This window comes from Talpa occidentalis, unplaced genomic scaffold (assembly GCF_014898055.3).
Source record: "Talpa occidentalis isolate TD23 unplaced genomic scaffold, MPIMG_talOcc4v2.1 talOcc4.12, whole genome shotgun sequence".
In the NCBI taxonomy this organism is placed as follows: domain Eukaryota; kingdom Metazoa; phylum Chordata; class Mammalia; order Eulipotyphla; family Talpidae; genus Talpa; species Talpa occidentalis.
The window spans coordinates 9,874,558-9,890,806 of NW_023601212.1; the positions used below are offsets into that span (position 1 = coordinate 9,874,558).

General features: G+C 47.8%; 1 protein-coding gene across 5 annotated transcripts in view; it reads left to right on the forward strand.

The window, feature by feature from the left end:
- Positions 1–12,722, forward strand: part of LOC119240623 (long-chain-fatty-acid--CoA ligase ACSBG2-like) — a 28,338-nt gene extending 15,616 nt beyond the window's left edge. For 3 of the 5 annotated variants that reach the window (XM_037505186.2, XM_037505187.2, XM_037505188.2), the window contains 8 exons: positions 1,321–1,497; positions 3,047–3,228; positions 3,363–3,596; positions 6,629–6,846; positions 8,643–8,782; positions 8,923–9,166; positions 10,537–10,645; positions 12,590–12,722. In XM_037505186.2, coding sequence (XP_037361083.1) covers positions 1,321–1,497; positions 3,047–3,228; positions 3,363–3,596; positions 6,629–6,846; positions 8,643–8,782; positions 8,923–9,166; positions 10,537–10,610 — 1,269 coding nt within the window. In that variant the 3' untranslated portion in view covers positions 10,611–10,645; positions 12,590–12,722. Of the gene's footprint in view, positions 1–1,320; positions 1,498–3,046; positions 3,229–3,362; positions 3,597–6,628; positions 6,855–8,642; positions 8,783–8,922; positions 9,167–10,536; positions 10,646–12,589 lie in introns of those variants that run through there. The other 2 variants (XM_037505190.1, XM_037505191.2) reach the window with 2 other exon arrangements.
- The last annotated feature ends 3,527 nt before the right edge of the window (positions 12,723–16,249 follow it).

Here is a 16,249-nt window from a genome sequence, read left to right on the forward strand (position 1 = left end):
ACATTTGAGGAGTCGTTGTGGGGAAAAGAGGAGGTGAACATTTCAGGTAGAGGGGTCAGTGCAAAGGCCCTGCGGCAGGACCATGGTTGGTGTGTTGGAGGAACAGTGTGGAGTCTGTGTGACTGGATTAAGGAGGTAACTGTTCACCCAAGATTCGTGATACCAGTTATAAACATAGATCACAAAATTCCAGATACATTAAAACATCAAGGTATGCATTGGAGGAAGAAAAAGAACTTGCTAATTTTGGGGGTGTTCATGTATTTTACCTTTCCTTGTTGGACAATATTGGTTCCATAGTTCTACTTCCATAGTAGCGAAGCCTCTGTACCCATTTTACAGATGAATAAATGGAAGCTGCAAGGGAGTTTAAGCAAATACCTCCCAGCATCGCTGCCATGCAACCATCCCAGGCCAGGCAGGTTCATGGGTGATTGGGGCAAATGGGAAAAGAATACTGGAACCTTTTATAGATCTGACAGGCCTTTAATACTGAAGCAGAGAACCAGGTATTCAGGCAGAGCAGCAGGCAGGAGGGCAGGCAGGTAGCAGCCAAGCCTCCCGGCCTGTGAGCGCCCCAAGAGCCCATTTCTTGGCCCAGGTGTTGGTATTTATAGGTGCGCGTGCCCGGTGTTGAGCTCCCAAGGCTTTTTGCAGTAACACCACATCACGTGTGGGTAATGAAACCTGGGTGGCAAACAAAGCTGCAGGTGGTGACAGTAGATGTTGGCAGGAGGCGAAAAAGCCTGAGCTACTCCATTTTCCTTGCAATCACCCAGTTATCAAATAATGGAACCAGAATTTAATTCTGGCCACTTAGTGAATCCTTCACCGTAGACATTCTAATGCTAGAGTCTGTTTTCTGCAGTTTGCCGAGTTTTACAGCTCCCCCTCGCCTTGGGCAAGTCAGTTCACTACTCCGTGTTTCTCCATCTACAGAATAAGGAGAACCAGAGTGATGGGCCCCCAGAGTATTATGATGAGGAATAAAGTACTCCGTGTTTGCAACCGACCAGAGCAATGCCTAGCACATCCCTTCCCTTCCTAATGTTTGCTAAATAAACTCATGAGCTGCCTATCAATATTCCGGTCAATGGCGGACTCATATGGTGGTTTCTATATAGAGTCCGGGTGGGGGGTGTGCTAGCCCATATAGGTTTGTATAATTACACTCTATGATGTTCACACATTGATGAGATCACCTGATGATGCATTTCTCTAACAACGCATTCCACCACTGAGCAAGGTATGACTACAGTTGCACTTAAATGACCCTCTAGAAAGGACAGGCACCCTGGATCATGCTGACTTCTGTTCTAGATCACATGGATGGCTGGGGCGGCAGCTAAGGACTGTGGCATGAGTTATGCCTCAGAAAGGCAGGAGTTGGTGGTCAGCTACCTTCCCCTGAGCCACATTGCATCTCAGATGATGGATGTTTGGATCCCCATGAAGACTGGGGCTCTCATCTACTTTGCTCAACCAGATGCTCTCAAGGTAACACCAAGGGCAGTCCCCGTGAAGGGACAGTTTTGTTAAAACCCAGATCTTAGGGGCTTCCTTCTCTGTCCTCATGTTTTGCACCCAGTTAGCGGTGTTAGAAACAGTTGACCACATTCTTTTAGTTTTTAACTCTATCCAAGTCAGGGCATCCGTGTATGGTTGTGTAGGTTGTACACTGAACAACCCAAGGCCGAAGATGTGCATGGTATTAAAAACAGAATGTGTATCTGGTATTGTCTTTTCAAAAGCCATTATTTCCAATTCCAAAAGCTTCCAAACCCCAACATTTTTTTGGCAATAAATAGGACCTTAACGAACACGAAGCTATTTGTAGTCTTCATTTTATCCCATTTACGGGAATATTCATCTATTGATGTGATGGGTTTCAGCATGTTTACCCAAGCACCACTCTGTAGCTGATGAAATATGCACTGTATAAGCATTCTGAATTCAAAATTCCAGAGGAAATTTAGAGAATTCTAAATTCCAAAATACATCTGTTCCAAGAGCTTGAGATAAGGGATTTTGGACCTTTTTTGAAGAACAGTTGTGTCCTGACTTACCCTTCAGAGGCAAATTTTCTCAAAATCTTCAGAGATTTCTTTTGGCATTTCCAATTTTTTTTGAATACACAATACCATTTTTCTTAATTTATCCACTTTAAAAATATTATCTATTACCTTTCTATTGTAGGGGATGAGAATTTAACTCTCTTATACCCCCATTTCCACTGCTTCCACTTTTTTCAATATAAATAATTCTTAGTTAACTGGGCTAAGCAGTTTACGATATATTTTCTGTGTGGTATTACTTTTTGTTTTTATCCAAAATTAATAGTTGCTTTTGTTTTCCAATTTGGTGAGGTTTCTGCATTACTTCGATGATAAGTAAGAGAAAGCCCTTCTTAAAATGGGTTTCAGGGAAACTGCTCACTCAAAACCAGAAAAGTCCTTCAGGTATGGCTGAATCCAGGTGCCAAAGTGATGTCACAAGGACCCTCTTTATCTTCCTGTTACTGACATGCTCTCTCTGTTGGTGTCATTCTTGAAGAGAATCTATAGATCATTTGGGAGGGAGGAATCTTGTGACTTAGGGGGTAAAAGTGTGTAATATTCCACAGCATGTTTGGGCCAATTTCTTAGCTGATCACCTATCATTGACCATGTAGCTGGTTTCCATTCTGTCATGAAACTTAGCTGTAAAGGACACCTTGTGTGTGCTTCTCTATCCACCCAAGTCTCATTCAGCTAAATTCCTTCAGCCACAGAAATGAAGTTGCCAAGTGGCATTTAAAATGTCCATAGTATCTTGATATTGTCTTCCAAGAATATTTTATCAGCAAGTGCTCCCCACCAAAGCCCTAAACAATGTGTGAAAATCTGCCTGCCCTCTGAGTAGCCAGCGGGTTAGTTCCCACAGTCATAGGCGCAGGCTGGTCCAATCAGAACCAAGAGGAGGTTCTCCTGGACGGAGCAAGGAAGCTGGGGAGGGGATGGTTACCTGGGGTCCATGGAAGGTGCCTGTGTGGCTCTGTCCCCTCCAGGGTACGCTGCTCAGGACTCTGCAGGAGGTAAAGCCTACTGTCTTCCTGGGGGTGCCACGAGTTTGGGAGAAGATGGAAGAGAAGGTAAAGGAAAGTAATGCCAAGTCATCAAAATTGAAGAAGAAAGTGTTTTCATGGGCAAGAGCTATTGGCTTAAGGACCAACATAAAAAGGATGTTGGGGTATGTGGAGGGTCCAGGGGGTCAGAGTGGGGGAAACAGTGAGCAAGGTTGCTCAGCCTTCACCAGCTGGTTCCCCTCAGCCCCTTTGGCCCCCTGGTCATGGACCCCTGCCTCCTTGGCATTCTCGTTCACAGGAGACAAGAGATGTCTATGAACTACCGCATGGCTAAGGCCCTTGTGTTTAGCAGAATCAGGAGTGTCCTCGGCCTCGACCACTGCCACTCTTGCATCAGTGGGGCAGCACCCCTCAGCCAAGAGACCGCCGAGTTCTTTCTAAGCCTGGACATACCTGTCCGTGAGATGTACGGGATGACAGAAAGCTCGGGACCCCACACCATAGGCACCCCAGAAAACTACAAGATTCTAAGGTACCAGCCCCCTGGGTGGTCCCCTGTTCCTAAACAATGTGGGCTCGCAGGGGTGAATATGGGAGGGTGGGCAAGTCTGCAGATGAAGATGCATCCAGACTTGGCATCTCCAGATTGACTCCTGTTCTCTGGCCTTCCAGGGGAAGGGCTCAGTGTATTTCATGGTCTCCCCCGATTGTCACTTGAGAGCTCTGTCTCCAGACATCCCAGGTGCTAGGTTTGCCTCCTGGGACCTGGGATCCATCATCTCGATGATGCAACATCCACAAGCCTCTGGCTTTTCCTCAAGCTCAGCTTGAGCTTGAGGCTGCATGACACTGCAGTGACTCTGCAGGCTGCAGTGACTGAAGCAGTAAGAAGACAAAGGACAGGTTCCTTCACAGAACCGTCTGCTGTGTCTCTCTCTGACCCCTTCCCGCCCGCCACAGTGCAGGTCCAGCTGCCCTCGCAGCCTTGGCCAGATTCCAAGTGCCTTTAAACTTAGCAAAGACTCAGCTTCATCTTCCCGCTCTAGCCAAACCATCCCCCGCCTTTGACTTCACCTTGCAAGGAGAGTTCTGTACTTCAGTTATCTCCCTGTCTCCACAACATGATCGCATCCGGGTCTGTTTCCTGCAGAACCCCAAATGCCCAGTAGTGTTTTTCCAAAACCAAAGAGAAGGGATACACTGTTCCTATCGAGGGGAAGGGTACAAAGTCCAGTCTGTGTTTTTACTCTTATTTTTTTTAACAAGAAATACATGCACATTTCAAAAAAAAAAATCAGAAGGTATAAAACGATAGAGTGAAAATCTCCCTCTGTCCTACCCCAACCTCTGGTTCATTCTGGGTGGGTTTGTTAGGGCTGCTGTAACAAGGTTCCACAAACTTAAATACAGAAATTAGTTTTCTCGCATGCATGAAGACTAGAAGCTTGAGATCAAGGTGTCAGCAGGACTTGTTCTTTCTGGAACCTGGGAGGAAGAGTCTATTCAGGCCTCCCTCTCTCCACTTCTGGGAGTTTGCTGGCCATCTTTGGCATTCCTTGGCTCATAGGAGCAGCAGCTGACTCTCTGCCTTCCTCTTCACAGGGCGTTTTCCCTGCGTGCGATCTGTGTCCAGACTTCCCCCTTTTTTAAGGATATCAGTCATACTGGAGCCACCCTACTCCAGGGAGAGTACTTCTTAATAGAACTAATTGTATCTTCAATGAAATCTTCAACAAATTCATATTCTAAGGTCCCCGGGGTTAGGAGTTCAATATGTGAATGGAGGAGGGAACAATTCAACTCACAACACTCTCCCAGAGGAAGAATAATCACACCATGCTCTTGAGTTAACCTGGCAAAAGCAATGTTTTGGCATCTATACTTTTATCCCAAATGGAAACATTTTCCATCGTATCTGGAGCTCAGGATCCAAACCAGCTCAGATAACATGGTATCCCCACAGTATCTGGATTTGTTATACAAACTTCCACTTAATCTTGATTCATCCCATCCAAGCTCAGAAATCAAATGGGTTTGGCTAGTAAGGGATCCTTATCTTATAGAGAATTTTCCATACCAGTGCAAACAGCTGTCTCATTTTTAATAGCTGCATAGTATTCCATTGGGTAGAGGTTCCATAATTATTTAATTAATCTCCTCACTGGTGGATATTTAGGACATTTTCCCCCATCTGTTGTCACCAGAAGTGAGGCTAACATGTGCATCTGATGCTAACAGGTGCTAACATGATGCTAATGTGAATGCCTTGTATATATACCATATATTTTGCTAAACCAGTTCAATTGGTAAAAAATGATATATCAATACAACTTCCATTTATATTCCTTTCTTTATGACTAAAGTTGAAAAAATTCTTTCATATATTTAAAATACATTTGTTTTTATTTTTCTCTGAACTATCTGCCCATTTTTATTTTTTTTTAACTTTTTTTTTAAGATTTATTTATTTATAACAAGCACTGGGTACAGTCAGAAGCGTGGGAGGGTGAGAGAATTCACCAGAGCCAGAGCAGGGAGCAGAGCAGGCAGACTGACGAAGTACACTGCTGAGGGGAGTAGCAGGCGGCAGGAGAGGTCTGCGCGCCATGTGGGACCCTTGCTCTTGGCCAGGGATCAAACCGGCACTGCAGAGGCTGCAGGCAGCTTCGCAACCCAGTGCTCAACTGCTGTGCCACCAGTGAGGCCCTATCTGCCTATTTTTAAAATGAATTATCAAACACTTTATTACTGATCTGTTGGCACTCTTTACATATAAGGAAAATCAGTCCTCTTGCTTTGATATGAGTTCCAAATATTTTACCCCTAGGTTTGCCCTTGGTAGTTTGGTTTTAAAGTGGTTTTTTTTTTTTTTCCGCTGTGCAGCAATATTTTATATTTCCATGCTTGAATTTATCAATCTTTCATTCCTTTTTTTTTTTTTTTTTACATTCTAGAAAGTACTTCCATGGGAAATCGTAAGGGGGCTCTGCAAATTTTGAGCTCTCTTACTAGCTACACATAACCCTAAAAACTTCTGATGCTTCTAACTGCCAATGAAACCAATCATCAAGTGAATAAGAAAAAGTTTCCTTTTCTGCATCCTAAAGCCACCCTTCCAAGGGTTCGCTCTAGAAAAAAGAGTCTTAGAAGAATCCAGATTCCCGAAAGTGCTGTTCTGTTTTGTGGCAGTCACTTTAACTTCTAAGGACGTTCTAGTTGGTTTTCTTAAAATCAGCTGCCCTGGTCTTGCGTACAGGTCGACATATCTGCTTCCTGAGGGATGAAGGTTTGGGTTGCTATTCTTAAACCAGAAGCATTTTGTCTTTTTCCTATATATGTGGAGATAGAAACAACCCATGACTTTGCTGGATTTCCCAAACAGACTGGGAATTTGACTCACTTGATAGAACAGCACCTCTGTCCTACATTTGGCAAACACCTCCTCCTGCTCACCTGGCCCAGGTCAGCCGATCAGTGCTGAGAGCCTGCGCTGCAGACCCCAGCCACCCGGGGTGGGTGACCGCATCTGCCTGAGCCTGTTTCTCCTCTCCCGTTACCTCTCAGCTGCGGCAAAACCCTGAGTGGGTGTAAGAGCATACTGCACCAGCAGACGCAGGATGGCACCGGGGAAATCTGCCTCTGGGGCCGGCATGTCTTCATGGGCTACCTAGGAAAGGAGGAAATGACCACGGAGGCCATCGACGAGGAAGGCTGGTTACACTCTGGGGACTTGGGGAAACTGGACCAAGAGGGTTTCCTCTACATCACTGGTCGCATCAAAGGTATACAGGTCTGGCTCTGCAGGGTGCCCTGCAAGTGGGCTCACCCTGAACATCGAGGGCTTGGTGTACCAGTGCAAACGAAGGCTCCCAGGCACCCATCTCCCCTGGGGGCTCCCACACAGATGTACAGGGACACCACTGTCTGCACATCCTGGCGCTGTCCTTGTGCCCAGCCTCAGGCTCTCAGCAGGATGCACCTGCAGGAGATGCCCATGCCAGCTCTGAAACCTGTTTCTTCCCCTGTAATCTGAGCATGAGCATAACGACAGATTGATAAAGATTTAGCAAAATGAGGTAGAACAGGGATGAGCCAACTTTGCCCATCAAGGGCCAATCACAAATATCTGGGGATGTCAGGGCATATGGTTCCTTTCATAGCTGCTCAGCTCAGCCGTTAACAGAACAACAGAGGCAACACATGGACGGGCGACGTGGTCACGTGCCCATACGAATGGCACCCACTTTTCCTGTATCACAATTATTCTTCTTTGCATTTCCTTCCAACCATTTAAAAATGTAAAAGCCATCTTTAGGGCACAGCCATACGAAGATAGGCAAAAGGCCGGATTTGGCTCACGGGCTGTGGTTTGTCTGATTCTGATGGCGTTTGGCACGAAGCCTCCCAAAGGCAGTTAACTAACAAGCGGGCTGCATGAGCATTGCTTGAATGATAAGTAAGAGAAAGCCCTTCTTAAATGGGTTTCAGGGAAGCTGCTCACTCAAAACCAGAAAAGTCTGTCAGGTATGGCTGAATCCAGGTGCCAAAGTGCTGTCACAAGGAGTCCCTTGATCCTCCTGTTAGCGAAATGCTCTCTGTTTCGGGGTCATTCTAGAAGAGGTCTCCCCATTTGGTGACAAGGTATCTGCCGACAGTCTAGGTTCATCCTGGCCTCCAAGTGAGAAGAAAGTATCCCAATAACTTCAGGGAAAGTTTTAGTCCTGACTCTCACTGACTCCTCTTGGCTCCATCTCAGAAGGGATCATTGGGTGGAATATGTTGATTTATCCCACCTGGGCACATGCCCAGCCTTGCAGTCCACGCCAGGCGGACTCAGGTGTGTAGGATGGAGAATAGTCCCTCAAAGAAAGAGCAGGATGTGCTTGCCCAAAGGAACAGCCACCATGTAGGCAACAGCATGGATGCCTGTTACATGACTGTAGTGATTATCACCATTGCATGACAACCTCAGTAGAGGTGACTGCAGAATCCTGGGGTGGGGGAGGGAGTTAGGGTGGATGGGGCAGGACCTAGCAAGCACCCCAGGATGAAAGATAAGGGAAGAATAGCTGGGCAGGGGGAGGAGGTCTTGAAGAATTTTCGAGACTGGGGGAGCAAGTGACACAATTTTTCTGAAGGTTGCCAGAATGAGGGATGCCACGCACACACCTGTGTTGAGACTGGACTTTGGTTCTCTGGGGCTTGCCAAGAGATGGGTAAAGCAGGAGCTGGAGAGGACATGGCCAGGAGCAGTTCACAGTCTTCCAAGCAAGACATATCGCGGGGCCTGGAACACAGGGTGTGGGGGACGGAGAAACAGGAAATGAGTTAATAAGGCTCTGACCGAGGGGAACATACAGGACTTGGGTGCTTGATGGGGACTCAAAGATATGGCAGGAGAGGCCAAGTGACTTTGAGTCCGTGGCTTGGCGAGAGTCCCAGCCCGAGCAGGGGCCTCTCCCTCTGTGATTGTCCAGGTAAGTGATTGTCTACGCCAATACCCGTCCCCTCTGGTCTTCGAGGGAGCATGAGTTCTGATGTCTTGGTTGAACCTCCAAGAAGCCATCCTTCGTTCCAGAAATCCTCATCACTGCTAGTGGTGAGAACGTGCCCCCAGTCCCCATCGAGAACAAGGTGAAGGAGAAGATCCCCATCGTCAGCAACGCCATGTTAGTCGGAGACAAGCTGAAGTTCCTGGGCGTCTTGCTGACACTGAAGGTAACATGGGTGTCGCGCACCGGGGTCTCCACCCCAGGGAGGGGGCACCCCTGCAGATTTGGGACCTGCTACTTGGTCCCGGGGGCTGGCGGGGGAATGTGTGTGGGTGCTGGGTGTGGTGACGGGGTGTCACGGGGCAGTGCGAAGTAGACGAGAGCGGAGAGCCGCTGGACAGGCTGACCTCGGAAGTCATGAAGTTCTGCCGGAAACTGGGCAGCCCGTCCTGCACGGTGACGGAGATCCTGCAGAAGCGGGACCCCCTGGTCTACAAGGCCATCCAACAAGGCATAAATGCCGTGAACGAGGAAGCCATCTCCAATGCGCACAAGATTCAGAGGTGGGCCATCTTGGCAAAGGACTTCTCCGTCCTCGGCGGGGAGCTAGGTGAGCAGCCCGGGGAGCCGGCAGCCATGGCGCTTGGAGGCTGGTCCTTCGCTGGTGTCCAGGGCCACGTGGGCGCGGAGATGTGCCCTTTTCCGGGAGTCAAGGGGCTGTGTCACCAGCCGGGCACAGCAGAGGCATGCTGCTCTTCCAGCAACTCGTGCCCCGCTCCCCGAACCATACACATACACCACACGCACGCACACTTACTCATACATTCACTCACACACTCAAACATAATCACACACACTCACGCTCAGTCACTCCCACCCACTCATCCTCACGCTTGCACAACATTCACTCACACATGTGCATAAACTCACACATGCCTGTACGCAGGGTCCCTTTTCTACAGGGCAGCCACACACACACCCCGCCCCGAAAATAAAAAATCTAAATTTTCTGTAGCCCCACATAATCCCCCTGCTGACCTCTCATCACTCATTCTACGACAACTGCATTGGCCTTCCTGAAGGTCCCCCAACTCCTCAGGCACGGTCCTGCCTCAGGGCCTTCGCACCTACTGCTCTTCTGCCGAGAATGCCTTTCTCGTCTGTTCTTTGCCTAGATGGCTCCTCCTCGTTGTGAAGGGCATTTCCCTGGCCCTCTGGGGAAAGTGGGTCACCACTGCCCTTTATATCAACTCGAGTCACCTCACACCCCCTGCATCATCCTGTATTCTTGCCTCTCTAACCACATCACAGTCTCAGTCAGTCTACAAATTATTTTTGTCCATCTCCCCTGTGAGGGGGAGGGTTCACTGCAGATGTGGGGTTCTGCTTTCTACTGATGTCCCCCGGGGAGGGCTTGCTCTTGGCACACCGCTGTCATCTGGGCGTGGATGCAGGGATTATTCAAGCATGTAGCCTGAACCGCCTGGGTTCAAATCTGTGACCTCCACATTAGGAAGTCAGTCTTTTCATCTGCCAGGTGGAAGTGTAATCCTCATGGGGCTGGTGAGGACATCTTGAGGGAAGCCCCCACCCCTTGGTTGTCTAGAGCCAAGGGCCATCTTGGTCTTGGGATCAGATAATCCTGGAGTTCAAGTCTTTACCTGGCCATGGACTTGCTGATTGACCTCAGGGTGACTGGCCCTGTCTGAACCTGTTTCCTCACCTGTAAATTGAATGTGTTTCTTGTTCATTGGGTGCATTGTCAGGGCGCGCCCCACCTACCAGCTGATGGGATTCCTACCACAGCACCAAGTGGGAGTTAAGCCCACCGCGCTGGCAAAGGTGGTTGCCCGGGATGTTGAAGGCAGAGCTGACCAGCAACCCAGCCTCAACCAGGAGACCTGTGGCCTTGGTCCTGCAAGGGGCGTATGGATTTTTAATTCATCCCCACGACTGAACTGGTTTCTCCTTTCTTGATAGGTCCAACATTAAAGTTTAGGCGATATTTCATAACCCAGAAATACAAAAAGCAAATTGACGCCATGTACCAGTGACCTCTTTGCTGGCGCTGCTCTCACCTGTCCCCATGGTAAGATTGGCCTTGCGGGTCTGTCCTGTGAACGAGTCCAGCAGAGACGGTCCCTGCGGCCGCGTGGCTTCTGGGTAGTGTCTCACTGAGCTCATGCTCTCTGCAAGGTCTTGAGGGCTGCAAACTCCTTTCCAGTCAGCCAGCAACGTTGTTAGCTGTCCTTCTGAACTTTTCTACCTGTCCCAAAGAGGGAGTAGATTAATTGTCCCAGCCAGGACCAGAGTTTTTCACTAAACTCACATGCTTCATTGTAGTTTATTTGGGGGAGGCCTTTGGTCAGAAAGTTTGGTGCAGGAGAAACTTGCCAGGAACCCAAGAATGAGGCGTGTTGGCCCATCACAGATGTTAAGGGATGGAGACATGTGCTCCTGTCTAGCCCTTTTCCTGTCCTTCCTCCCAAGTCTTGTCCACAGGAAGCTTCCATGACATTGAGTCACTGATAGATTTTTGAGATGGCAGCTAGCTGCGTGTTGCAGGTAGAGAAGAATGCATCTGCGGCACCCCAAGGGCCTCCTGTTTAACCCTTTCATGGTTAAATTGTTACCCTATGATGCCCCCAGACCACACACCGAGTTTGCCAGGACTGTTATAACAAAGTTCTGTAGACCAGGGCACTTAAACAGCAGAGACTGATTTTCTCCTGACCCTGGAGGCTGGAACTTTAAGATCAAGGTTTCTGGCTGGGTTTTTTCTGCTCCCCATGACTTGTAAATGCTGTTCCCCGCCCCCCGCCCCCGCCAAGTCTCTGTGCCCAAATTTCCCGTTTTAATAGGACACCCGTCATATGGAATAGGGCCCACTCTAATGACCTCATTTTAATTTGATTACCTCTATAAAGTCCCCATCCACAAATAAAGTTACATTCCGAGATGCAGAGGGTCAGGATTTCAACATACGAACGGGGAGGGGCAGGGGAGGCATAATTCGGCACCTAACACCACCGCATCCATTTTCTGTTTCCCCATCTTTAACTGATTTACTCCTCCACACCTTCACTTGTCAGTCTTCTGGATGGGCCCAGAAGTTAAAGACATCACTTTATTTGAAAAATGTCCAGTTTCACTTTACATTGGGTTTACAACGTCAAGAGGCCACTTGACGTTGATGAGCGCGTGGGAGGTGGCTGTGCTGCCCAATATGGCAGCCACTGGCCACCACGAGACCTGTCTGAAATGAGCAGAATACACTCTAGGTTTCAAATGCCTGGTATCAAAGGGAGACCCTGAACTATCATTAATATTTTTAAAATAGAGAATACCTGTAGATATGATTAATATTTTGGCAAACTGGATTACATAAAATATTTAAATCAATTGCTCCAGTTCCTTTTTTATGGCTACTCATAATTTTCAAACATCTAAGGGTTCATGTGATATTTCTCTTGGACTGTGCTGCTCTAAAGTTCATTGAAGAGATTCATTTTTTGTTATTTATCAATAAATCTGTGGATCATTTATTCCATTCCCATTCCAAGGATCAGTATCCCATTCATTTGGGAATATTTCCATCTTCAGATAACTCTGGGGTCTTGGAGAAAGAACACAAACTGCAAGGATCTCCATGCCTTAACGTAGCAATCTCTCTCTCTCTCCACCCCCCCCCCGTTACCCCACCCCCTCCATCCCTCCCCCGCCCCTCAGCCTCCAACAGGAAGGCCCCATTGTGACACACACAATTTACCTGCTCTGGGTAGGCTCTTTCTCTTCTCTTTTTAAGCAGCCTAATCCTTATGGGTAGGTCTCCTCATTATTCACCTGTTGAGAAAGTGCCCCCATTTGGACCTGCAATAGCCTTCGGAGGCGATAGGATCATCCTAAGCCTCTGGTTTCCTATGAACCTTTGAGGCATGATCCTGGGAAGCATATGGGGAGATCGATGAAGAACTGTCCATTTTAGAGGAAAGACCTGACCTTGTTGGTTCCAACTGGATTTTTTCCTCCCCAGAGGACTGACTCGGACATAAGAAAAGCCTTTGCAAGTTTGAAGAACTGGATCCCCTTCCAGGAAGCAACTTGGACATCCTTCCAATAAGTTCTGATAATAAAGCCCTTCAGCCTCCTGTGTGCTGGTTCTTGGCGAGACACATACAGTTTCTTCCTTGTTGAGAAACTCAGACTCTGAAATCAGTTTTTAGGTCAAACTGAGCTATTGTGTGTGAGTTCAACCTTTGAGTCGTGTGTGTGAGAGATTATCTATAAAAAAAAATAGACACCCCCCTACCATCTCACAGGGTGGCTGAGAAGGGGGAGGTGACAAAGCCTCAGTAGGTAGTGACAGTTGTCATCCAAGTACCTTGTCAACCTTAGTCATCTCACTGCAACTTTAGGGATGCGTTTTGCTGTTATCATAGTTAGAACTAACAGCAGCTCTCTCGTGAACAGCTACAATGAACATGGGGTGCCCAGCAACTCTCTCATCCACAGGCGGGTGTAGGGAGGCCACAGCAGATGTCTCCTGACCAGCACACCAGGCCCTCAAAGGGTATCCGTGGGATGGGGGGAGCGGGGGGAGTATCTCCCCACTCAGAGAGGGACAATCTCTCAGGACTGGAGAAGCGAGAACTCCCAGTGTCCCTTGAATACCCACGTGCAGCCCTGGACCCCTTTCCTTTCCGCCTTTGAAAAAAATTGGACACTACACAGGTTTCAGGGGTTACAGCCTATAAATCAACATCCATCTACATTACAGGACACCAGCCACCAAAAGTCCAGCTTCCATCCATCACCATACAATTGACAATTCTTTTTTTTTTTTTAAAGATTTTTTTTATATACAAGAGCTGGGGTACAGGCCAGCGGCACTGGAGGGTGAGAGGATTCACCAGAGACAGAGTGGGGAGCAGAACAGGCAGACAGAACAAAATACACTGCTGAGGGGAGCAGCGGGTGCGACAGGAGAGGTCTGCCACGCCATGTGGGAACCCCCCTGGCCGGCAGGGAATCGAACCGGTGCTGCAGAAGCTGCGGACAGCTTCACAGAGCAGCGCCCAACCCGCTGCACCACCAGGGGAGGCCCCACAACTGACAATTCTTAGTCTGTTTTGTTTTGGGTTTTTTTGGTATGTTCATTTATTTTTATCTTCCATGTGAATAAAATATTTTTCTTTCTGATTTATTTCACAAACCTAATAGCCTCTAGATTCATCCATATTGTTCAAATGGTAGGACTTCATTCTTTATAGCTGAGTAGTGCTTTATTATGTGAATCTACCCTCTCCTCTTTATTCACTAGTCCGTCGGTGGGCACACAGGGTATTTCCCGTGCTTGGCTACCGTGAATCATGCCACAATGAACATGGGGTGCACAGCTTTTTCAAATTACTGTTTAGTATTCTTAAATACCCAGAAGTAGAATAGTTGTCATATGGCATTTCTATTCTTAATGTTTTGAGGAACCTCCACAGTTTCCCCCTTTTTAAAACATAAGAGCTTAAATAGAAATGTGTAAAGACATTCTCCTTGCAAAAGATTTAATGCAATGCAGGAAGGCGGCAGTCATTGGATGACTCTCCGTCTAGTTGATAGGTTTATTTTTGAAATGTGTAAGTACAGTCAATTCTCTGTGTTTGCAGATTCTACCTTTGCAACTTTGCCTGCTCAATGAAACGTGTACCCCCAAAATCAATAGATCTGGTGCTTTTGTGGCCATTTGTGGCCATGCACAGAACAGTGAAAATTTTTAATGGCCACATTCCCAGCTGAGCTGGAAGGGGGTGCCCTCACCTTGCAAGTGCACATTCTTTTGGAGGTCATGCCATGTTTGGGCATTTTTTGGTAATTCTGCTGGTGAAAACAGCCCCCAAGACTAGAGCTGAGTATTCTCTAGAGTTCCTGAATGCAAGGCTGTGATGTGACTTATGGGGGGGTGGGGTTTGTGTTAGATGTTTCTGTCCGGTGTGCAGTACAGAGCTGACTTCAGTGTTAACAAATGGACATGTGTTACGAAGCTGTCCTTGAGTAGAAAGCACATGTAATACAAGGTTATGAACTGACTGGCTGGAAGAGTGTGAGCAGAGGCTGGGAGAAACCTAACTTTATTTCTTCCAAGCACAGTGGTCCAGGGTTTGCTAATCCAGCAACGCTAGCGGCGTAACTACCACAAATAACAGGAACCACTGCACACACATGTCGCTACCGGGCAACGTGCACGTGTGGGGTGGTGAGAATTCACTTTCACATATGAAAATACATAAATGTGCAGGTTTTCTACGTGAATGTAGCTTTGGCAAATTTTTTTTCACCTTTTCACAATATTTCTCACCAAGGAAACACAACTAGCTGATGGTCAAAAATGCTCCAACTCAGTGATGTATTTTCTACTGTGATTCTCACCCTGGCCTCAGGGAGGTTTATTGAATTTTTTAAATTGTGATAAACCAAAAATGTGCCATTTAATCCTTTAAAAACACCTTGGTGGTATCCAGGGTGTTACACTGCTGTGTACTGCACAACTGAAAGCAGACACAGGAAGAGCGCCTGGCAACTGCTGTTCTGTTGTCTGTTTCTATGGACTTGACTATATTAAAAATGGAAACTTACACTATTTCTCTGTGTCTTAGTTCACTGTGTGCAATGTCCTCAAGGTTCACCTGCCACCATGCAAAGCGTGGGGGAGCCAAACGTCACAGCCGGTGGGTTCTCACCCGCTTACTACCGCAACTGCAGAACAATTCAGGCCCAGGTTCAACGACATGAGAGAGGAAAGAGGCCATAGCAAGGGTTAAAGGTCACCAAAGTCTCAGCAACAGTAATGCGAGACCTGGAATGGGCAGCACCCCACACAAAACAACGGCACCAAAGGCAACAGCACCAGGGTGGCGCCAGGCGTGGCAGAGGCAGAGACGCTTTCAGAGATGCTGGTCATTAAGCCAAAACCAACCAGCACCTTTCGGGTCACCAGGCACAGGCCAACGGTGTCACCAGCAGGCAACGTTGGAGGTCAGGTCTGCACAGACGCGGTGCTAGAGGACAGGGGTCCGTGTTACAGCTCAACAAAGGTCTTCCAGATGAATCTGCCTGCCTCTCCAACTACCTCTTCAAGCCCCCTTCCACGCGACACACACACACACACACACACACACACACACACACACACAGATTGGTCCTTTCATTTGGCACCCATGAGAGTTCAATCAGGTTGGGAGGCTATGATCATAAATTTGCACAAGTGCCAAAGGAAGGGCAGGTGGACTTCAGAACTGAATCCCAGCTGTTGATTGGTGCTGGCCACGTTCCAATAAGATGGTCCATAAGATGGTCCATTTTCAAGTCCATTTCCAATATCCTGGGTCCTGATATGAAAGGAAAAATCCCGCCCCCGCCCGGCCTGGACCCATGCTGAGGTCAGGGCAGGCTGCGGGCTGGAGGGCTCCAAGAACCACAGCCAGAGGCTCAGAGGGGCCGGCAGCAAACTGCACCAATGCCCTTGAGCAGGGCCGGGTTTAAAAAATTCAAGGGTCCTGCTTCACCTCCATGTTGTAACTTATGTCAGACTTTCCTTTGAAAGGCTGAAGAGCATTCCACGGTGCAGATGGACTGCATTTTTTTTTCACCCTTTCATCCACTGGTGGACACTTGGGTTGCTTCCTTTTGGCTGCTGGGAACA